At 32.4% G+C, this 25,582-nt stretch overlaps 1 protein-coding gene across 1 annotated transcript in view; it reads left to right on the forward strand.

Annotated features, from left to right (window-relative positions):
* The window catches only part of Camkmt (calmodulin-lysine N-methyltransferase), a 392,271-nt gene that overhangs the window by 16,229 nt on the left and 350,460 nt on the right, over nucleotides 1-25,582 (forward strand). Inside the window, exons 2-3 of the mRNA XM_026385748.2 lie at nucleotides 2,618-2,790; nucleotides 13,470-13,534. Coding sequence (XP_026241533.2) covers nucleotides 2,618-2,790; nucleotides 13,470-13,534 — 238 coding nt within the window. The remainder of the gene's footprint in view (nucleotides 1-2,617; nucleotides 2,791-13,469; nucleotides 13,535-25,582) is intronic.

Raw genomic sequence — 25,582 nt, forward strand, 5'->3', positions numbered from 1 at the left:
ACCAAGGAATAACAGATGTTTGTGGAGATTGATATGTAATCTGATTTGAATATTACATGATTTATACATGTATGAAGCATGTGGTACCCCATAAATATGCACAATTTTATGTTTTTGTGTATCAGTTAAAATATTTAAATAAAAATATAAAAATAAAAACTCTTATATGTAATAAGAATTGTAATGCATTCCGCTGTCATACATAAGTAAAAAATAAATTAAAAAAAAAAAGCAGCTGAGGGAACAATCACTTGAGCTTACACATGGCCAGGAAGAGTTTGTGTTCCCATTAGCCACTAAATAGGGTAGAGGGGTTGGAGGGGAATGGAGGAGGAATGGGGTTAGAAATGATGGTGGAATGTGATGAACATTATTATCCAAAGTATGTGTATAAAGACACAAATTGGTGTGAATATAATTTGTATACAATCAGAGAAATGAAAAATTGTGCTCTGTATGTGTAATAAGAATTATAATGCATTCTGCTGTCATATATAAATAAAAAAAGAAAAGAAAAGAAAACTCTTATAAAGAGTTTTACATGATTTGAATTTTGCTAATTGTTGAGGGCCACAATCAAGTCAAGATGGCGCTTGGCACTTTGCCAGGAGGAGTGGTTTGTGAGGTAACGTCAGCGAGTCATTAAGATGATGAGGATTCCTTAATGACTGACTGCTGTATCTAGATGATGTTAATTAAATTAAGCTGTGTGTAATTAGTTAAGTATATATACCTCTGCTGTCCTGTAATAAAGCGGCTCCCGCTGTTTCAATCTTTACAAGTTGCTTGTCACCTCCTGGTTATTTTGCCCAGCCAGACTTCGGCAGCTAATTAATTGTACCTTAATGGTGTTTTAAAATTGTTTCTCTATCCCTTACTTGCACTTTCTAGTTCATAAAAGTTTATTCTATGGAGGATATAGAGGCTTGATCATATTCAGATTTGATGTTTTTCATTTTGTTAAATGGCCAATATAGTAATGGTGTGTATTTATTACATAATCACAGTGATATCTATTCCCTCCTTTCCTTCCTTCCTTCCTTCCTTCCTTCCTTCCTTCCTTCTTTCCTTCCTTCCTTCCTTCCTTCCATCCTGAGGATTGAATGCAGAGCCTTGCATGTGCTAGGCAAATGCTCCACCACTGAACTACATCTCTATCCCTTTTTATTTCTTATTTTGAGATGGATTCTTGCTGAGTTGCCCAGGTAGCTTTGAATTTGTGATCTTTCTTCCTTGGCCTCCCAAGTAGCTATAATTACAGGTGTGGGCTACCATGCTCCCTTCTTCTTCTTCTTCGTCTTTTTTTTGTGGTGCTGGGGATTGAACCCAGGGTCTTGTGCATTTAAGACAAGCACTCTACCAACTGAGCTATATCCCCAGCCACATTTCTCTCTTCTTAATGATGATGACTTAGGGTCATGAATTGACAAGGGGTTGGAAAATGGTGGTATTCTAATTTTGTCATTCTTTATTTTTCTCTTGAGATTGTGCTATAAGAAAAAATTTTCCTTATCTTCTGTTTGGTTACCTTCAGTTACAGTTTCTAGAGGAAAGACATAAATACTTGATTCTTTTTTCTATTTACTAGTTTTCAAAACAATAAGTTGGTTTTCTGGTACCCTCAAATGGTCATCAATGAGGCATTTAAAAATGCTGTTGTCAAATAATATTGTTTTGTATTTATCACATATTGTATTTATTACATCTATTAATATTCCTGCTATCCTGTCTTTGGCCAGGATAGTAGGAATATTCAAATTGGCTCCTGTCTCCTTTTGATATAAAGTGTAATTTTTTATAGCTTTCTTATTTTCTCATGTGCAGGATGTTCCAGGCTCATTTTATACAATCCCTGTGATTTCTCCAATGGGTCTTAATTTGTTTTAGTAAAATAATTTTTATAATCTAGGTACTAGGCATACCTATAAGTTTAATTGTTTTAGACCTTTTCAATGCTGCAGATGTAGGCAATATAGTTTTTTAAAAATATATGCATCATTAGTTTTTATTATACTTCCATTTTGATCCATAGCTACAAGATTTTTACTTAACCTCATCTCAATATTACAACTGTTGTCTCCTTTTTTTTTGCTTAAAAATCTGGCTTTCAAAATGACATCAACAAAATTAGTCATTTGATTTATCCCAGAACACACGCACGCACACACGCGCACACGCACGGTTCAGAATAACATACCTGTCCCTGCGTAGGTAAGTCTGAACTTCAACTTTCACCCTCTACTTCCATACTTACAAAGGTGCGGCTTATCTTCTCCATTCTTTTTTCTGAAATTGACAAATGTCCCCAGGAGAAAATGTCCCCAGAGAAAAGCCGTGCTTACCTCTCTGTATTTCCTTTTAAGACATTATAATGGTAAATCGTCACTATCTTCTTTGCTGTCTGATGTCTTCAAGTATATTTTAAAATATTTTGTGTATATTTTTTATTTTTCATTTTTTTTTGGTGCATCTTTTTAAGTTGTGTTCAGCAGGAGTTCGTCTGAATTATCTAATCCATCTTTGTCAGAAGTGAAAGTCCCTTCTCACTTAAGTTTTGAACACTTAACTTACGATATGTTTATATAATATGACTTCAATATTTGATTTTATTTGAAAGGTTCTGAGGCAGAAGCACCTGGATGATTGCCTGCGACGTGTGTCTGTAAGAAGATTTGAATCATTTAATCTGTTTTCAGTAACAGAAGCCAAGAAAACAGAAACTGAAGAGGAGGCTGGTACATGGGTCCAATATACAAGTGTCTTCTATCCTGAATATTGTATCTTCTTAAGGTAACTATTATTCTAGTTAAGATTTTTTAAAACTGTTTTTTCTCTTGAAGTAGAAAACAATCTACCCATCCCCATTACTCCTTTTACTGAATTTTAGGCAGTCTTTACTTATTCTTTATTTTTTAGGTATTGCAACTTTGTGTTAGAGAATTCTGTGGCTTTAAGTAGTCTTCCTGTATTTTCAGACTAGAGGAAAAAAAAAATCCTCAGGAATATGGTGGCATTTGAGGACAAAGTGGGTTGCAAATCAAAGGGTTTAGTTTAACTGTTCCCTCCTAGCATTCGATTATGACAAAAAGCCAAGTTCTTTTTGAGGCAAAGGAGGCTGAAAGTAAAAAGAGAATTTTTCCAAGTTACTCTTCAAGTAGTAGTTATCTGAAAAATCCAGCTTTGCTATTTTTCCCATTCATGTTTTGTCACTTTCAGAATAGAATGTGAAGAATAGGAGGAGAAAATTCCGCTGAAAACACTGATATTGTGAGAAGCACACAGACTGTTCTGGCTTTAAAAAATGTTAGAAAAGAGACAAGAGAATTGCAAACCGAAGTAACAAGATACCGCTGTTACTGAATTTATTTTCTCTCCAAGTTGTATTCTAGCATGTTGCAGTAATACTGTAGTTGTTTCATTTTATAAAATCTGCCTTTTCTGACAGAATTTCACATTTTGAAAGGGAGGGAGGAACACGTTTATAGTTATTGTAAGCAGAGCAAAAAAACATTTTTAGTAGAAATGTGACTTTCTAAGCCTTAGGTAAGGCTAGGAATAATTTTAAGAAAAAAAATTTCACAAAGAATATCTATTTTTAGTATGTTTCTTGAACTTAGTTTAAAATATCTGTTTTAAAAAGCACCATAATAGCTGAAAATTTGGAATTTGAATAAAATTGACTAGAAGGGGCTGGGAAGAAAAATTAGGATCTAGTTCTATAATATTTGTTTTATGGAAACCACCAAATGAGAGAGACAAATTTGGGGATTTGTGAGTTTTTCTTTGTGTTCATTATAAAATTCTAATTGGAGTACCTCAATGACCTTGTATTCTGTTGGAAATAATAGGTTCAGTCCTTTGTAAAGAAGGAAAGAAAAGTGCATTAAACACTTACTTACTATGCTCCAAGTATAGAGCTAGGTGCTTTGATGTATTTTGTTTCATGTAATCCTGATAATAATTCTGGAAAGCAGGAATAAAGATAATTAAACAGTGGGAAGATAGTATTTGTAAGGAAATTAAAAAGAAGGACTAACAGAGTGATCCAGTCAGAGTTTTCAGGTATGAACTTAAAACTTCTGTATCCACTGGTAGTAAGTGTAAATCGTAGCAAGAATAATTTCCTGCTATATTAAGACCCTTATAAAGTTGGCCAGGGAAATATGAAATTTTCTGTTCTTGAAATCTTACAAAATAAGGTCTGGATTAACTGTCTAATAGAAATAATACTGACCTAAAATTATTTAGAATGCAGGCTTTTGAGTAAATGGAGATTCCTTTCCAAAGCATGGTTTTTAATGATATATTTATTTATGAAAAATACATGTATATATGTATGTATGTATACACACACATGAGATGTATATGATGTATATGTCACTGACTACTGAGTTAGGGAAAGAAGACAAGTAACTGAACTAAAATTTTGGCCTCAAGAGCTGCCAAGACCTTTTCTTTCTTTGCATTCTACGTAGTAACCCTCCATGTTAATAGAGCAAAAATAGCAATATCTTTTTTATTTTTAATTTTTTTTTGTAGTTGTAGATGCCTCTATTTATTTGTGTATTGTTATGCGTGCTGTGGATCAGACCCAGTGCCTCACACATGCTAGGCAAGTGCTCTGCCACTGAGCTATAGCCCAGCCTCAAAATAGCAATATCTAAACATGGAATTCTAGAGCTGAATGCAATATTAGCATAAATTTTAAAAAATCATAACAACATTAATAATGACTGGCAATTGATGCATACTATGTGACCGCACTATTGTGAGTGGTTTCCTTGTATCAGTATTTAATCCTCACAATAGCCCTGTTAGGTTAATATCGTCATCCTCATTTTACAGATATGTAAAGTGAAGCACAGAGAGGTTAAATAACTTGGTTGAGGTCACATCGCCAGTAGATAATTGTGCCTGTATTAAAACCCAGGTGGTCTGGTTCTGCAGCCTGTACTTACAAAAACAAAGAAAATCCCCACCAAAACCCCGTTTATTTTGAAATAATTATAGATTTGCAGCAGTTTGTACAGTGTCTTCTATATAGCCTTCACCCAGCTCTCTCCATTGATAACATTATATACATTTAAAAAAAATTTTATGTGGTGCTAGGGATTGAACCAGGGCCTTATGCATGTGAGGCAAGCACTCTACCAACTGAGCTGTGTGTCCCCAACCCGATAATATTGTATACATGGATACACAGCCTGAACTTTTAGTTTTTACACTATCCTTCCTTTTATGAGAGAATTCATACATTTTACAGATGAAGAAATTGAGGCCCAGATAAGTTAATTTCTTCATTGATTATTCTTAGCATTCTATTTCTTTCTCCTTAATCTTGTTATAGTAAAGGAAATTGCTGAAATTACTGAATTACTTACCTAGGGGAAAATTTCTGCCAAAAATAGTTCATTGATTCTGGGTATGAATTTTGTTCACATTGATTTCTTACATATTTATCACTTTTGCTTGTTTTCTGTTATCTGCCCATTATGAATCTTCACTCTTATTCCTTTTATATCTGCATCAATTATTTTCAATCTGTTTCTGTCACATTTCTTTAGGTAACACTCTTCAGTATTGTGTTATAGACATACTAAAAGTTTTTTTTTTTTAATTTTTTAAAATTACTTGCAACAGTCAAAAGAAGAGAAGTGGTTTAGAAAGTAAGAGGGTAAATGACTAGATGTTTGATTTCAAAGTATGGTTGTACTTTGTTATTCTATGTTATTAAAAGGTGTATAAGCTGTAGCCTTAGTTAAAACTTTGATCATTATTTTTTGTTAGCTTTATATGATAATATTTAAAATGAAGGAATAAAAGAATTTCCCTTAATGACTTTTAATCAGAAACATTAGACTAGACAGTATACAAGTTAGATTCTGAAATCCCCAAGATCTGTTACCATTTTTATATATGGATGGCCAACTCTTTGTTCAAAAGTTTGAGAGTTAGGAAATTAAAATCCAGGGTACGAATACTCTTCTTTATTATTTGATAAAGTCTTGTTTTTCTGGAGCTTTATTTCTTAGAACTTTATTTTTTATTTTTTTTAGATAGAAAATCTTTTTAATACAATAACATATGAATTAAGTTCCTTGCTCTGTGAAATATAAAGATATCTATTAAATGAACTTATTGAAATATACATCTATTTTTAAAAAGTAGGTAATATCACTGTGGAAGTAAGCTATATAGTTTTCTTTAAATTATTTTCAAACAAGTTAATAATGATTTTAATTTTTAAAATATTTTTCTTTTTTTTATTGGTTGTTCAAAACATTACAAAGCTCTTGACATATCATATTTCATACATTAGATTCAAGTGGGTTATGAACTCCCATTTTTACCCCAATTACAGATTGCAGAATCACATCGCTTACACATCCACATTTTTACATGATGCCATATTAGTGACTGTTGTATTCTGCTACCTTTCCTATCCTCTACTATCCCCCCTCCCCTCCCCTCCCATCTTCTCTCTCTACCCCATCTACTGTAATTCATTTCTCTCCTTGTTTTTTTTCCCATTCCCCTCACAACCTCTTATATGTAATTTTGTATAACAGTGAGGGTTTCCTTCCATTTCCATGCAATTTCCCTTTTCTCTCCCTTTCCCTCCCACCTCATGTCTCTGTTTAATGTTAGTCTTTTCCTCCTGCTCTTCCTCCCTGCTCTGTTTTTAGTTGCTCTCCTTATATCAAAGAAGACATTTGGCATTTGTTTTTTAGGGATTGGCTAGCTTCACTTAGCATAATCTGCTCTAGTGCCATCCATTTCCCTGCAAATTCCATGATTTTGAAATTTTTTAGTGCTGCGTAATATTCCATTGTGTATAAAGGCCACATTTTTTAATCCATTCATCTATTGAAGGGCATCTGGGTTGGTTCCACAGTCTAGTTATTGTGAAGTGTGCTGCTATGAACATCGATGTGGCAGTATCCCTGTAGTACGCTCTTTTAAGGTCTTCAGGGAATAGTCCGAGAAGGGCAATAGCTGGGTCAAATGGTGGTTCCATTCCCAGCTTTCCCAGGAATCTCCATACTGCTTTCCAAATTGGCCGCACCAATTTGCAGTCCCACCAGCAATGTATAAGAGTACCCTTTTCCCCACATCCTCGCCAGCACTTGTTGTTTGACTTCATAATGGCTGCCAATCTTACTGGAGAACTTTATTAAAGAGACTGTTCCTGTTAGATAGATGCATATATAGAAAAGTATAATGGAGCTGGGGCTGTAGCTCAGTGGTAGGGCACCTGCCTCGCACATGTGAGGCACTGGGTTTGATCCTCAGCACCACATAAAAATAAATAATTAAAGATATTGTGACAATCTGCAACTAAAAAAATATTTTTAAAAAAGAAAGCAAACTAGACCAGGAGATGTTTATGTTTAATAAAAATCTTTTATTAAAATTTACCTGCCTCTGGGGCCTGGGGTTGTGGCTCAGCGGTAGAGCGCTGGCCTAGCATGTGCGAGGCCCTGGGTTCAATCCTTAGCACTACATAAAAATAAATAAATAAAATAAAGGTATTGACAACTACAACTAAAAAAAAATAAAAGTAAATATAAAAAAATTACCTGCCTCTATCTTATAAGCTGAAATTTTATTATTTTATCGACTTTGCTATATAGGTACTAGAAATTGTCCTCGAACCCCCTATTTCAACTTAATTTCACTAAGCATTGTTTGCTTCCATTATATTTGGAACTAATAGAAGTTCCTGAGTTATTCATTTATATATGTGCATATTTTAGGTATAGTAAAAGGTGAGAGGTCTGAATTGTCCTTTCTTTGAAAAAGATTATTGTTGCTATGATAATTGCTTATTATTATTGTTGCTATGATAATAGGACTTTTAAAATAAGTTTCAGCGTGTACGGAAAACTCAAGTCTATTGAGTCATATTTTCATGCATGTAGATATTGGCTAATTATAACTTAGTGTTCTAGTTTGTTTTAAACTTCAGGTTTGTATAGTTTATATATAAATATACCCCAAATTTCAGTAAATCAAAATATTCCCTTGAACATTTTTCGAATTTTCCTGTATTATGTGTATATAAATCTGCTGATTTCCTGTAAGGAAATAGACAAGACTGAACAATAAGAGGTCTTCAGCTTTTTCCCCCCAGCCATTTATTTTTGAAAATGCTTCAAAGCAAGTTGCCTTTAGGATAAAAACAAATAAATAAGCCTTTTCTTTCTGAAAACCTCTCCTCTTTTTTCCTCTGTGGCCTTTTGGGGTCCATTCTACTCTCTGCCTTATTTTTTCTTTTTTTTTTTTTAATGTATTTTCTTGTTAATCAAGATAAAATTCACATGCCATAAAATTCACCATTAAAAAAATATTTTAAAGCATATAGTTCAGTGTTGTTTAGTATATTAACAGAGTTGTGCAGCCATTACGGTTGTCTAATGCCAGAACTTTTTCATCACCTACCAAAAAAAGCCCATACATGTTACAGTGACTTCCCATCTTTGTCCTTTCCTTAGTACCTGGCAACTACTAATCTGCTTTCTATTTCTATGGATTTGTATGTTCTGGATATTTTATATGAATAAAATAATATAAAATGTGGCTTTTTACGTCTGCTTTCTTTGTAATTTTTAAGATTCATTAAAATCTTAAATGAATCTTAAGTACCATGTATCAATATGCATCATTTCCTTTCTTTTAATGGTAGAAATAATGCCACATTTTGTACCCATTCATTTGTTGATGGGCATTTGGGTTGTTTCTACTTTTTGACTATTGTGAATAATGCTACTATGAACATTCATCTATAAGCGTATGCTTTTCATTCTCTTGGTATATATACTTAGGATATACGTGATATATGCTGGGTATAGTTGTTACTCTGTGTTTCAACTAAATTGTTTTCCACAGTGCCTATAGCTTTTTGTGTTTCTTCTAAGAATGTATGAAGGATCCAGTTTTTCTCCATGCTTTCCAGCACTTTTTGTTTTCTTTTATTAAAAAAAAATAGCCATTTAAGTGGTTGTGAGATGATATCTCACTGTGGTTTTGATTGGCATTCCTTGAATAACTAATGATGTTAAACATTTTCATGTGCTCATTGTGTGTGTGCTTTGTATTCAAGTCTTTTGTCCTATTTAAAATTAGGTTGTTTACCTTTTTGTTCTGCAGTTGTGAGAATTTTTTTAAGCTTAAAAAATTGGTACATAATTATTGTTCATATTTGTGAGGTACAGTGCAATATTTCAAAACATGTATATAATGTGTAATGGTCAGATAAGGTGTATCTATCACCTCAGGCATTTATTATCTTTGTGTTGGGAAACATTCAAAATCTTTTCTACTAGCCATTTTGAGAGAATTGTAAAAATATATATATTCTGGATATCAGGCATGTGATGTGTAAATATTTACATGTTGTCTTTTGGGGTGTGGGTTGTCTTTTCACTTTCTTTGTAGTGTCCTTTGATACAAAAACATTTTTAAATTTTGACCAAGTCCGACTTATCTATTTTTTTCTTTTGTTGTTTGTGATTTGGGTGTCTTATTTAGCTCTAGCTTACTCTGAATCTGTTGTTTGAACCGCTTGGTATATTTAGGTTTAAAAAATTTTTTTAGTAGTCTTTTTTTTTTTTAACCTCTTTAAATAATTACCTGCTCTAATGACTTGTCCTTTAGTCCTTGCTCTATAGGTTATTCTTGGGAAGGAAGTCAAAGGCCCTCAGTCCTAGGATAACTTTAGGTTGTGAAAAAACTTATGTTGTCTCTTGGGGAGAATTATATGGCTCCTAATAATTAAAGGCTTGGGAAATAATGTTTTAAGCTTTGGAATTTGAGAGAAAGATGGAGTGAACTTTTTATGCTCTGTATATCTGGGCAAAAATTTTGTCATTATCATGTAACATTAATTACCAGTATCTGCTAAGACAGAAGTCTGTAAGGATTAAGTTTGAAAAAGTCTCTTCCCTGTCAGCATTACTATTTAGCCATTAAGTCTAGACAGGACCTAGGTAAATAATTGAAAGATTAAGGGTAGACAGAATCTAATAGCGTTGACACTTGAATAAAGTATTTGATGACTCATTGGACAAAGAACAGTCCTTGAGTTTGGTACAAACAAAAGGAAACTTGAAGTAATCAAATTGAATCTTTACTAAACTGCATTCATGGAAGTTTTCCTATAATTAGCACTAATTCTTATACTATTGAAGGCAATGATTGTTGACATTCTTTCATAAGATGTTATCTTTTAGGGTTTCAAAACCCTAATAACTTTGTAGGTACTTGTTTTTCATTTTTTATAAGGATTTTAGAATTGCAGGATTAGGTTAACCGGTCCTCCACCCCTTATCTTATTTAAAAAAAAAAAAAAAAACAGGGTATACTTCTTTCTTTCTTTCTTTCTTTCTTTCTTTGTTCAAGAAATAATGCATTTAATAATTTAAAGTTTTGCTTCAATGATAATACTAAAAGTTTTAAAACTTTTAAAAATATTCATTTCAATTCTATATCCCTGCTTTTGATTTTTAGAAATATTTAACATTATGCAAAATGTGTACCTTTTTCTACTTTGTTTCAAATTTAATTTCAAATACTTTTTTTAATCCTGATTTCTATGTATGTCTCAGAGAAGAGAGGGAGGGGAAGGAGTGAAGGAGAGAGAGAGGGAATGTTCTTGTTAAAACTAGCCTGAAAATAATTTTACTTTTAGAAATTTATCCTAAGGAAATAAGAAATGAGCTTAATGAAATTTCCATAAGCATTTTTCAGTGAAGCAATATGTATGATAGCGTGGTGTTAAAAAGTGTTGGCCCAAGAAATTGTAGTTCAGAAAGTCATTCAATGAACACTGGGCAGCCATTAAAATGATGTTACAGGACATTACTTGATGTGGGGAACTGTTTATGACAAATGAAAAACAGAAATTACAAAACAGTGTGCTTTCAGGCTTTATGAATGGTATATGAGCATAGAATAAGATTTGAAGGTTATGTACTGAAATATTAACTGTTGTTGTCTCTAGAGGCATGTTAGGATTATGAGCAGTTTTTCCTTGAAGGAACCCTATATTGCTTTTATATTTAGGAAAAAATTTTTGAGTTATATGCTATACTGCTGATCATTTTATAGCTTCATCTTGCTTTTTCAATGTTACATACTTTGTTACTTTTCCTCTTATTTCAGTGTTTAACATAATTTTCTATATTTAAAAAAAATTTGTTTAGAAGTTGATGAACCTTTATTTTATTCATTTATTTTTACGTGGTGCTGAGGATCGAACCCAGTGCCTCACACATGCTAGGCAAGGGCTCTACCACTGAGCCACAACCCCAGCCCTAGTTTTCCATATTAGATAAATAACCTCATCTCTCCCTAGAATCTTATATGCACACAGAAAGTAGAGAATCATTGTGTTATGATGAGAAAGGTTTGATTCATGGTTGGTGACTTTATTTCCTTAGATTATAATAGTTCTGAGCCCAGTGTTTTTTTGGCCAGTTGTGATTGCCAAAAACATCTTGCAGTTTCATTTGTTTGTTCTGTCAAGAAATAAAAGCTTATATTTTCTGAAAAGGATAATACAGTTTACCAGCATTCTTTTGTCGTTTGTTGTGGTTTGCTAGGTCTGCCAAAACAAAAGGCCACAGAGTTGGTAGCTTGAAAGCAGAAATTTTTTAAAAGTTCTGGGGCCTAGAAGTGTGAGATCAAGGTATTGGCAGACCTTTCTTCAGAGGGCTCTTGGCTTACAGATTGCCACCATCTTGCCATATCTTCATGTGGTTGCCTCTCTATGCATACATATCCCCTTTTGTCTCTCTTTGGTTCCCAAATTCTTCTTCCTCCTCCCCTCCTCTTCTCCCCTTCTTTTTTCCTTCTTCTTCTCCTCTCTTCTTCCTACTCCTCCTTCTTCCTTTCTTTTTTTCTTTTGGTGGTACTGGGTATTGAACCCAGAAGGACTCTACTTATTGTGTATATGGACACAATATCTTTATTTATTTCCATGTGGCACTGAGGATCGAACCAGTGCCTCACGTGTGCGAGGCTAGCACTCCACCACTGAGCCACAACCCCAGTCCCCATCCCCGACCCTTTTACTTTTCATTTTGAGATAGTCTCACAAAGTTGTCCAGGCTGGCCTCGTATTTGCAATTCTCCTGCCTCAGCCTTCTGAGTAGCTGGAATTATAAGTATATACCACAGTGCGTGGCCTGAAACCCTTCTTTTAAAGGCACCAGCAATTTAAAGACCACCTTATTAATTACCCCATTTTGACTTAATTACCTCTTCAAGATTCTGCCTCTAAGTAGACTCACATTCTGAGGTATCTGGGGGTTAGAACTTCAACTTATAAATTTGGGAGGGGGGCAATTTAGTTCAAATGCTGTACATAATTTGTACTACATTTTAATGACAAAGTGGTGTTGTTGAATTATTATTAATGAATTATTATTATGAATAATTATTAATTTATTATGAATTATTATAAATTATTACAAATTATTAAAACATCTTAAGTCGAACTACAGCTGTAAGTTTTATGAAGGAGTATGTTGAAAATTGTAGATGGCTGGGTGTGGTGGTGCACATCTGTAACCCTAGTGGCTGTGGAGGCTGAGGCAGGATGATTGTGAGTTCAAAACCAGCCTCAGCAATTTAGCTAGGCCCTAAGCAAGTCAGTGAAACCCTGTCTCTAAATAAAATACAAAATAGGGCTGACGATGTGACTCAGTGGTTGAGTGCCCCTGAGTTCAATCCCCAGTACCCTCAGACGCCCCAAAATATTATAGATGGATTAGTACCAATTTTTTTATATCACTAATGTAACAAGTAACTCAAACCCTGTGAATTATTGACAGGTCCATTTCTATTTAAAGAGTACCATCTTTCATAAGTATTACTAAAATCAATAATCAAATAAAATACTTAATGGCTTATCAAGTGAAGACAAATTAGAACTAATTAAGATAAGATTAGTGGACAAATGCTACAAAAAATTTACCCACTGGCATTTAGAGTTGCTTGTTTATGAAATGTGCAGACCTGTAGTTTTGGTTAATTCTTTGTGAATTAAGTTATGAATTTGTTGCACTGTTTAAAGGGAAATTTTTATGTATTGTGAGTGTGGTTCTAGAGAGTGATTATTTTCCTTTGACCATAAGATTCTCTAAGTGTAATGTGTGTGCATGTGCATGTGTATTTGGTCTTTAGATCAAGACCTTACCTGTATGTAACTAAAATAGGTTTGTTAAAATTATTAATAATACTTTAAAATGTTCATTAATCATCAAGAAATGTCATAGCATTAAATATTCTGAAGACTGTTTTGTTTTTTTCTTTCTCCCTCTAGTGGACAGAAAATATTTAAAAAATACAACATGGAAGGGTTTATTAGTATTGGGTGCATCATACATAGATAGTCTCAGCTTTTTTAAACATTGGAAACACTAGTGTTTCGGAATCATTAAAAAAAGTTCTTTATTCCTTTGTAGACATAATAATGGATCCTTGAATGTTGAAGATGTTCTTACCAGCTTTGACAATACAGGAAATGTCTGTAAGTTATATGCTTCCTCTGTAGAAACATGTTTGGTTTTTAAAAAGCAAGTTGATGGTGTTCTCACTACTGTCATACTCACTAATGTGTGTGTACATAGAAACTTATCGTTTAGCTGCAAAATAAGTCCCATATAACATGGATGCTAAATAGGATATGGCAGTTTTTACATCTTGTAGGGGTGTGTGCAAGTAAGAATACAGGTCAGAAGGAACTCTGATCCTATTTCTTGTTCCTTGTTTCCTTTGTGACCTTCTCAGTTATATAATGGAGGGTCTACTTCTTTTCTTTTTGCTGTGTTTTGGATGCTTTCTGTTCCATTGCCTGCTTCTTTGCTTTTTTATTACAGATTAAACCCAGAACATGTTTTCTGTGATGCTAATATAGTTTGATACTGGGGTATTTTTTAATGCAGTATTCAGTGTTATGGAATATATTTACTTTTCATCGAAGCCTCTGATTTCTTCACTGAGAAAAATCACTTAAATAATTCTAAAATAATTTCACATGATGAAAGAAATTAGCCAAGAATATTTTTATGTCACTGACTTAAACAACATATAATGAGAGCTTCTTCATGTTTGTTGCATAGTTATTTATGTTAAGATAGTGAATTAATAGTGAAATATGATAATTTTAAGTTTAAAAATAGTAAATTTTTTTCGAAGGGAGTTTCAAAACCATAACTACTTTATTGCCTAAACTTAAATAACATACTTTGTTAAGAGTACTACTTTATAAAATGCATGGATAATAATAGAATAATTTCCAGGCAATAATTTTGTTCTGATGTTCACATTATGGCAAGCTCTAGATGGTATAGGGAACTTTGTCACAAAGGAATCTATAAATGTTCTAACATTATCCTAAAATATTTAAAATAAGTCAAATTTGTTTTTCATGGACAGTGACAGGCATATTATATGTTAGCTTCTACATACTGACTCTTTAAAAACAATTTTTTTTTGTAGTTGTAGATGGACAGCATGCCTTTATTTTGTTTGTATATATTTATGTGGTGCTAAGAATCGAACCCAGTGCCTCACACATGCTAGGCAAGCACTTTGCCACTGAGCTATAGTCCCAGGCCCATGTATATACTGACTCTTACTGAGTTATTTCCCACTTAGACATATCTCATGTTTTTTATTGGAGGTCAGACAAGAACTGGGCAAGGGATGCTAATGGCAGTTGAGACTTTCTTCTTAAGTTTTAGGGTAATTTTAAATAAGTCAGCCCTAAGTATACATAATTCCAGAACATATTCTGAATTGTGAAATGAAGAATTTTTAATTCAATAGTATGAAAAAATGAATGTTGTTGCCTGGAACTTGGTCTGAAATAGGGCCACTAGCTGGCAGCATTATATAAAATAAAAATAATTTCTGTAAAGGTCTAAATTATTATTTTATGCATGAATAACCAGCTTATCCTTCTCAAACATTTTTTTTCCCCTGTCGTCTTCTCTCCACACATCCCCAAATTGCTTTCCCATTAACAAATAAAGAAGTTGAATGTTAAAGACATTATTTTCCACTGCTGTCTATTGTTTGGTAGGAAGGTTTGATATTTTGAAATTAGACATACCTACATTTGAATCCTGGCTCTGAAATTCATCTGGATCAATTTAAATAATCCCTGTGTCCCTTAATTGTTTTCATTTCTTAAGACTGGATATAATGTATATAAAGTATAGAACACACTGTATTCCTTAGAGTTGACACTCAGTAAATGAAAAATATTATTACTGATGATGGGTACATCTCAAACTTCTTTTAGTTTTTTTCTAATAAAAAGATAATATTCATAAATATAATTTTATATATTTGTATTTTTAATATTTATATATTGATTAAAATAAGTTTAAATTTTAAAAAGATGCTGAGTTATTCTGACATTTTAAAGTGAAACTTTGTTGATTGAACTAACAAATGAGAACTAGTTAAAATTACCAAAATTATAGTTAATTACAATGTTTTGCATAAACAGGGTCTTTAAAACCTTGAGTATGATTTGGGGTTGTACAGTGGTAGAGTGCTTACCTGATACGTGTGAGGCACTGGGTTCGATCCTCAGCACCACATAAAAAATAAATAAAGATATTGTGTCCATCTACAACTAAAAAAAAATTTAAAATAAAAACAAAACCTGACTATATTACCAAGTGATATAAATAGTAACAAAAGCAAGATCTTTTAAAACATGCTCGGTATAACTTTTAAATTTACTGTCCTTATTTTAAAAGAAAAATCAGTACTGATGCTTTACTTAATTGGTAAAGCATAAATTGGTTAAGTCGTGCTCCAATAAAGTAAATATAGATTATAACTTTTATATGATCTTAGGCATAGCCAGGCTCAGTGGTGCCTGTACGCTTGTAATCCCAGTGGCTCCTGAGTCTCAGCAAAGCAAGGTGCTAAGCAACTCTGTGAGACCCCATTTCTAAATAAAATTTGAAATAGGTCTTGGGATGTGGTTCAGAGGTCGAGTGCCCCCGAGTTCAATCCCCAGTACCACAAAAAAATAAAATAAAATAAAATAAAATAAAAAAGAAAGAAAGAAAGAAAGAAAGAAAATAAAAGGAAAAAAAAATCCTGGGCATAAAGTAATGGATTGAAAAAGTGATTTTTCCCTTGATGTCTCAAAAGTTTGATTTTATTATGCTAACAGTGGTATTGAGTTTGTGACTAGAAACCCCAGCAGAGGGCGCCACAATCATAATTCTCTCTCAGCACAGTGTAATTTATAGAATAAATATCTTGAATAATTGCTCTATGCTTTCATCATATATACATATGAAGATGTTTACATATTTACATTTGATTTTCCTAATATATTTAATATACTCACTAATTAATATAATATAAAAATTGTATAAAGAATATCAATTCTTAAATTACTATCAAAATAGTATACTAAAGGATATTTGAAATAAGGAAAAAAAGTTTAATAGTATGAAAATTGATAAAATTACCTATTTATTTCAGAAATATGTTTCGAGGTTGATATTACTTCTTGATGATAATAGAACAGATAATTAAGATATTTTAGGGTCACAGAAACCTGAGTGTGTATATGATGAAGATATTATTTTCAAGGTTTAGTAGAACTATTATTCTAAATTTAAAAATCATGTTATGATTATACTCATTGTAAAATTCAGACAAAATGGTTAGTTTTATTTCCAGAATTTTCCATGCCTTAACCAAAATGATTTGGAAAAATCTTTGTAGCTTTTGGAAAATAAATGAAATATCTTATTTTATTATTTCTTGATATATTTAAAAATAAAATATTCTTTATATTTACTTTTATTGTTTAGAAGTATTTTTAAGCATCTGATCTCAAAATGACTTATATTTTTGAGATATCCCTTCACTGCTTGAGTATTTTTGAATCTTGTAGGAAGAAATTAGAGTGAATTTCATACAGATTCAACAATTTCTGCATAACAATTTATTGCTGTATAGTATATGACCTCAACCTTATTTTTGGATATTTTAATTTGCTGTTTTGAAAAACAACCTATTTCAAAATTCAGCTTCCCTTTTGCTTATCTTTAGGGATAGATATGCATATTTTGTTCTTTAGTTTTCACTGCTTGAGAACCTACTTCTTTCTAAGATATCAAAGCTGCACTGCAGAGAGGATGTGCCTGCTATTCATTCATCATGCCTAGGAAAAGATGCCATCGAGCTACCTAGGGAAAAGTATAGGATGACATCCTTCACCTCAAGTGAGGTACTGACTGCTTCTGTGTTTCAATTGACATGTCACTCAGATACCTCAGGAAACAAGAGAGTGCTCTGTTTGTGAGCTTTGCAGCAGCTCTCTGGCTTCTGTTTTCTCTGTAGGCAGAATTTCCTTTCCAGCCAGTCTCTCTGACCTCTAATTGGAGAAGCTCCATTATGCTTGTCTCTCCTAAAGCCATTTTCTCTTCTCCAAAGTTGTCTCTTTTCTCAGCTGAACTGAATTTTTAAAAGTTTGATTCTCCTCAGGGCTATTTAATCCAAATTTGATTATTATAATATCTAATACAATTGTTTGGTATTTATAAAATCTCATCTGTGCTCAAGGGAATAAAAGCTTCATTTGTACAATTTTTAAAGCTTCTCATCCATTGTTTGATTGCAGGTACAGATGAATTACTAATCCTCAATTTATTGTATATTATATACATATATAGTGAATATTAGACATATATATTGACTTCTTAGCTTTTAAAGGCTTACAAACTTATATGGATAAACTATGTATCAAATATATTATGTTTATTATATAATACAAAATATACACAATATATATAATATACACATTATATAAAATATACAATATACATTACGTATGATATACATCACATATAATATATATTACATATTTCATACATATAATAAGTTTTTTTTTTTAATTTTTTTTTTTTAATATTTATTTCTTTTTTAGCTCTCTACATCTTTGTATGTGGTGCTGAGAATCGAACCCGGGCCGCACGCATGCCAGTTGAGCGTGCTACCGCTTGAGCCACATCCCCAGCCCCCATATAATAAGTTTATAAGCTTTAAAGGCTAGGAAGTCAACAGTTGTGTATCATTACAACAGCTTGGTATTAATAAGGATAACTTGGCTAATGTTGCTGCTTAAATTTGGGGAATGAATTGGCAAAATCTCTTTTGCCATTCTTTCAAAAATTTTTTCTCCTGACTGGGCTACATGATAGGATCCTGCAGTTAGTTGGTATCTTATGTCTCCTGGACTAATTTGTAGGCCCTTTCCCTTTATACTTTTACATGTGACAATGATGATTTTTTCCCCCTAGTGAACTCTGTGGCTCACCTGGACTTTTATTTTTTTTTATTATTTTTTAAAAAATATTTTTATTTTATTTTTATGTGGTGTTGAGGATCGAACCCAGCACCCCGAGCATGCCAGGCGAGAGGGCTACTGCTTGAGCCATATCCCTAGCCTCATCTGGACTTTTAAGGCACATAACTGTAATCTTTGCTTGATAGCAGAGCCTGTTTTGTGATGTATCTAAAACTGAATTCTTTTGGACTAATAATCATATATTACTGAAGGAAAGATTCTTATTAAAATAAGAAGCATTTTCTCTTTCTAAATCTACATTTAAGAAACCAAAGACAGCAATCTATTAGGAAATATAATCCAGGGTTTTAGTTTTTCTATTTCATTGTTATTGTGTTGTATAGTTAGTCTATAATATTAGTGGGATTATCAAACCTTCAAGAATGCCACTTGGATTTAGAAACTTATCTCTTTTTACATATATGCTTTATTATCTCTCTCTATATATGTAAAACTTGAGATACAATTGACAAATTGGTAATTATTTTTTATGAAATATATGTAGACAAAGATATATTCTCATTGTTGTATAAAGAGCTTTTACGAATCAATAACAAAAAGATAGAGACTGTAAAATCTATAAGAAAAAGACAAATATGGCCAAAAATTAGGAACAACTATTTCACAAAATAAATACTAATGCTTTATAAATACATCAATGATTAATTTTCTAGTAATTAATTAAAACAGGTATAATTTTGTATATCAGATTGGTAAAGGTGACAAAAGCAATAATCAATGATCACTGTAAGGAGATGGACATGCTCATGTACTTGATGGAAGGGTAAATTGATTCTACTTTTTCAGCTGTAGTCTTGAAGTATCTTCCAGCATTTTAAATATCTATAGTTTTTACTAATAATTCCCTTTATAAAGAGATAATGAAACCATTATACAAAGCTAGGTACATAGGGATTCATTGCAGCATAATGAATAGCTGGAAAAAATGTAAATATTTAATTTTAGGTGACTAGCTAATTATGGATACTTCCTTCAATGGAATGCTATCTTGGTTTTGAAGATCTATAAAACATAGTAGGTTAAAAATTAAGTACAAAAACTATGGTCTTATTTCTGAAAAATATGTGTACTATTAAGTATATGAGTAGTTATGGTTATATATAAACTGTGTCTTGATGGTCAGTGTTTTATTTGGGTTTCTGGTGATTTGTACTTTTTTCTTTATACTTTACTATTTGAATTTTTATGACATGTATGCTTTTATAACTAGAAAAAAAACCAATGTTACTTTCATTGTGCAAAAATAGTCATTAACATCCAAACTGAGTGTTAATATTTTTGATTAAATCTGTAAATTGCTTAGGATAGCAGTATAATGGAGCAATTCATTTAGCAGTCAAAAATAGAAAACATTTTGATTTGAAATAGTACTTTTGTCCAAGGAGTTCACAGTGTGGTGTGGATTTGGAAGTCTCCCTATATACTTTATAAATCTTCCTATATACTTATAAGAAATAAGAGCTTGAATAATTTTAGCTCTATATTAGATCGAGGTGGAATACAAAGAGTACAGAAGTAGTCAGTGGCAGATTGCTGAGCTTTGGGCATAATTTGTAAGTTCTGTTAGAAAATAAATTTATAAGGCCATCTGTGTGTTACATGGTTAAGGATGCATGGTAGTCAGCAGACTTGAAGTTAGAGGAGACCTCAAAGCCAGTAGGGTATTAAGTGGTAGTATGAGCTCTGGCACTGAGTTTGGCTTTTGGTCCCTGTTTAGAGTCACAACATAGCTGTAATCTTGGATTTCTCATTATATGAGAAAATATTAGGTTAGGTTAGGTTGGTAGATAGAAGTTTCCATAGCCATGTTTCATGATTTCCATAGTTTCCAGGCAAGACTGTTTTTTTCTTTTTGTTCATTGTGGGTAAACATTCCCCTGCCCATCACAGACTTTTGCATTTGTTATTACTATTCAAGTGGGAAAGAATAGTTAGAAGATATTTCTTTTTAATGCATTTTTTACATTTTTATTTGAAATAAAAAGTGACGGAGTTGGAATGGTTCTTTTGATAATAGAAGATGATTCTGTTGTGGAAAAAAAAAGACTGAAATAAACTTTAACATTCTTTCTAGATTTATATGATCTGACCGGTGTAATAGTACTCAAAAGTAGTTTATATTTTTGTCATAAACCTACTAGTTGTTCCCCCCTTTATATGTCCTATTTTAGGTTCCTCCATTTTAGCAGAAGATATGCCAAGCAAATGTTTTTTTTTTTTTTCCCCTAAGCAAATATGATCAGTATTCCTTTCTCTATCTTTTAAATGGCTGCCATTTCTTCTTCATTCCTTACAGTATTGGTCAGAGACTTTGTAAATATCCTATTGAATAACCTTAACTTTGCAAGGAGTGAAGAAACTGATACCCAGAACAAGATTAAAGGTTTAGTAAGTAGTCACATAAGAATTCAGAAATATTGTACTGTATTTTTTGAAGGTTATGTCTTTCCAAAATGAAGAGAAATGAATTTTAAAAGTTCATGATGAGAACTGAAAACTTTTAAGTGGTAACTTGGAAGGCTAGAAAATAACTTCAGCAAATGGAAAATAATTTTGTGCAGTGAGTTGTGTCTCAGAGGAGACTGATTAAAGGTCACTGGAAAATGGGCTCTCTAGGGTTTCTGAAAGGTAGTTGACAATCTAATGGAGTGGGGATTTGGGGAGTGAGGATAGTGGGAAAAGAATGCATTTTCTTTTCTTTTAGTAGTCTTAAACCAAATGTGAGTTTTATTTCAGTTTTTTTTTGAAAAATACTTCCTTTTGTAACAATACAATAGTAATAATGATTTGTATTTTTACATAACCTTTTCTCAAGTTTTATGGCCATAGAGATATTTTAAAATTGTTACATAAACACAAGTCACACAAAGAGCTCACCTAAAAGGATATTCTTGTTTTAGCAAGATCTTTGTTTTGATTATTGACAGACCTTCCACAGAGAATTGCTGTGGCTATTTGGACATTTGTATGGCTTATGTCTATTCTTATGAATGCTTGATGTGAAATAATTATTTGATGATTGATTGTGGCTCATCTTTTTTTATATTCTTTCCTGTCTTCTGTAACTTTCCACTCTCAACCCTGCATCTGAATATTTGCATTGTGTCCTGGGGAGGTGGAAAGGAATGAAGAAAAGTTTCAAATAGTCCTGTGTGTCTGTCTGAAAATGTAATAATCCATAATTATGTATATTGTGGATGCTTCGCGTGCTCACATTCTGCTTGTTCTAGTAGCCTGGTCAGGTGGAGCCTTTGCTGTGGGTGGTGAAATTCATGGTTTGACTTACTCTTTGCCCTTTTAGGTTGTTGAAGGCCAGACTTCTGTGTCATTGCCATTTCCCAAGAGTTCCTGACAATTGACATCATTTAATTTCTGAATGAAAGAAGTGTAGAACTCAGGCTTACAACTAAAATATGTATGTGTGGGTGTGTATAGGTATACATATATACTTACACACATACCTGTGTACATAAAGTATCATTTTTAATTATGTGATAAGCAAAGAAAAACCAATTGAATTGTATTAATCTTAGATTTTTAAAAAATATAACTATTTGATCACTTAATCAGAATTTAATGGGGATTGGTGAATTGTCGATATGTATAATTGGGAAATGTGTGTATTTGTGAAAAATATAAGTTCTTTGCTTCTGCTTATTCTCCGGCTTCCTTTAAAAGATAAATTTCAATAAGAAGTATGTGTGTGTGGGGAAGAGGATTGATTCATATTGCCTATTTTGATCCTTTCTTAAGTTCTACAGATTTGTAGTTAGTATTGTGTAATTTAGTGATTATATACCATTTGTATTAGGTATTTGTTCATCATTTTCTCCCAAAATAAAATATAATACCCCTAATTGCAGGCACTGTGTCTTATACTTCTACAATATTTATAAAACCTGTGGTTCAGTCTCAGATAGTGTTAAAAGTCCATTTAAACCAGGTGTGGTGATATAGGTCTGTAATCCCAGCAGGTACACTTTTGTAATCCCAGAAGCTCAGGAGGCTGAGGCAGGAGGATTGCAAATTCAAAGCCAGTCTCAGCAATTTAGTGAGACACCCTGTCTCTAAATAAAATTTTTTTAAAAAGCTGGGGATCTGGCTCAGTGTTAAGCACCCCTGGGTTCAATCCTGGGTTATCCCTCCCCTCAAAAAAAAAAAAAAACATTCAATTGAAAGTATTTTCAAATAACTTGAGTATTTTTACTTTTCTTGAGTAAGTGATGTGAAAGCAACACACAATTTTTACCAAGTTTTATTACTATTTCCCTTTTTCCCATATCTAATCCACTGCCATCCCATGATGCTGCTGGTTCTACCTCTTAAATATATAACAGTCACATGCAAAAAAACCTCAGAAAACAATCCTAATTCTTTTATTTATCACAAGTCTCCTCTTTCTTTTAAGCCCCTTTCCCTCTTCTTCTCTGTTATAGAATTGAGGAATAAGCCTGTTAAGGCAGGGTCTTCCTTGGAGGATGTGAGCCTGGGGTAGGCAGTTTTCCCAACCCCCATTTTCCCCTGGGTTGGGGAAAGTGGGGGTTGGGGAAACTAAGCAGACCTGGTCCTTTTAGTTAGGGTGACCATACATCCTTGTTTGCCTAGCATAGTCTCAGATGTTCGTAACTATCAAAAGTGTTCCAGTTTGGATGATTAATTATATGTGTGTGTTTAGAAGATAAGGGAAGAAAGATTGGAAGCTTCCATTAATTATGTATATCCAGGCATACTTCTTTATCCTACCATAGTACCTTGTTCAGGGCTTGACTCAAGAGGTATTCAGTGAGTATGCATTGATTCTTTTGAATTCCTAGTCACAATCAAATGAATTCATTCATTCTATACAAGTGTATTTGTAGTTGATGAATTTTTTTTTTTATGTAACAGTTAAATCTAGGTCTCAATTTTAGAGGGCATATATGACAGTCCCAGTAAGACTAACAGAAAATGAATTTAGAATACATGCATGTTTTGTGTAACTAATGCAATAATTGAAAAAAAAAATCATGAATCGTTGCCAAGATTTTAAAGTAAAGAAAATTCATATAAAAACCCAAATTTCCTGTTATCTTAAAGAAAGAAAATTATCTAGTGGCCTCTGAGTAGTCTAAGCTTACCTAATTGATAGTCATCTAGAAGTGAGCAGTTTCTTTATTTTACCTTGACCCACACCACTCTACCTGTGGACATTTGAATTTGTAACTCTGATGCTACTATATATTTGGAAGCATTTAAGACACATTTGTCATTGTGTGTTTTTCAGTTCATTATCTACCTAAAAGTAATCAATTCTCATTAATAATTTTTAAAATAAAATATGAGTAATTTTTTGTGAGGGAGACCCTGGACATTGAACCCATGGGTGTTCTAACACTGAGCTATATCCCCAGCCCTTTAAAATTTTATCTTATGAGAAGATCTTGCTTTTTATTTAATTTTGAGAGAAGATCTTGCTAAATTGCTGAGGCTGGTCTTGAACTTGTGATCTTCCTGCCTCAGCCTCCTGAGTAGCTGGGATTACAAGTATGCACCACTGCATCCAGCTTATACTGATAAGTCATTTTTAATTTAATATGTTAATAGCTAATCTTTGGTAAACATTTTTCCCCACACTCTACAAATAGCAACAACTCTTAACAAATATTTGTATTATTTTGTTTAATAAAATTTAAGCTATTTAAAATATTTTTCAATAGCCAATATTTTTAAGAAAACATGATTTTGAAACATTGGAATTAAAATTATGAAGTGTTTTAAAAATAAAATTGAAAACAAATATAGAGGTACAGAAGAAATTTTAATATTTGTTGAGTATTTGTGTATATGTGCATGCATACATATGTGTTTACATATGTATTGTGTGTATATATATAAATGTTTTATATATATAATACATAAACTATATAGTTCACTTTATCCTCATTTGCTGCTTCTTATTTATTTGTAGATTGGAAAAAGAAAGAGCAGTCTCAACAAGTGTGTATTAAGTACCTATTAAAAATGCTGTCCTGCATTTTCAATTCTCAAATGATTTCTCAACTTTGACTGAACTACTACAAAGGAATAAAACATTCTTTCTACACATGTTGAAGAAACTACTGTGTATTAGAATCTGGATAAATATCTCAGTGTCTGATCCATCCAGGTACTTGGATGATTTCTGTGAACTGTGTCTTATATCTCATCATCAAACATCTTTCTAGAATCATTTAAAATAACTACATTGCTTCACCAATGAAGAATTCCCTGCTGACAATTTTTAGAATATTGGCAAAAATGACCTGAGTTACTCTAATGACATTAAATAGAAGTTTAATGGCTTGAACATATTGTCTTAGGATATGATTTTATTTGGACTTTTTAAGGTGTAATGTATTTTCAGTTAAAATAGCTATATATAGACCATCAGTTTCATGTTCTTGAAGTCTTTTCTGAAACCAATCTGGTCTCCAAATCTCCTACAAGACTTTCATCTCGAACTTTCCCTTCACTATTATCCTGAGGATTCATTACATCTCTTGTTTTGGATCTCATTCCTAATTCCCATGGATTTTTGTTTGTTTGTTTGCTCCATTATCTATAGGATTATAAACTCTAGTAACTTCCCAAGAAAGTAAGGGAAAGCAATAAGTAATTTTTTGTGTGACTTTGTGATAATTTGGTTGGATATAAAATGATACAGTTTCAAATAACTCTTCAAAATTTTATGGCAATGCATAATACCTTCTAGTGTTGAATTTGAGAATCTAATTCTATTATAATTTTTTATCATTTTTGATCATTGTTAATTTTCTCTGGAGCCTTATAGAGTCTTTTTTTATTTTCGGTGCTCTAAAATTTTATGATACAATATCATGGTATGGCTCTGTTTTCAAACATTGCATGGATACTTTTAGTTTAGAAAATTATATTTGGTTCTGGAAAATGTTTTTAAATTATTTTCTTAATGATTTCTTATTTTATCTCTGTTGTCTCTTTCTGGAACTTTTTATTTTTTTAATATTGTATATCCTGGGTAGGTTTTAAAAATTCTCTTTTGTTTTGCAGTTTTTTGACTTTTTCTTTACTCTCTGAGGGTACTTCCATAACTTTATCTTTTGCTGAGGGCCATTACCAAGTAGGTATGACGCATCGTAATCCTTGCCAGTGTACCCCATGTTAAATGGA

The sequence above is a fragment of the Urocitellus parryii genome, chromosome 12, assembly GCF_045843805.1.
Source record: "Urocitellus parryii isolate mUroPar1 chromosome 12, mUroPar1.hap1, whole genome shotgun sequence".
Lineage (NCBI taxonomy): Eukaryota > Metazoa > Chordata > Mammalia > Rodentia > Sciuridae > Urocitellus > Urocitellus parryii.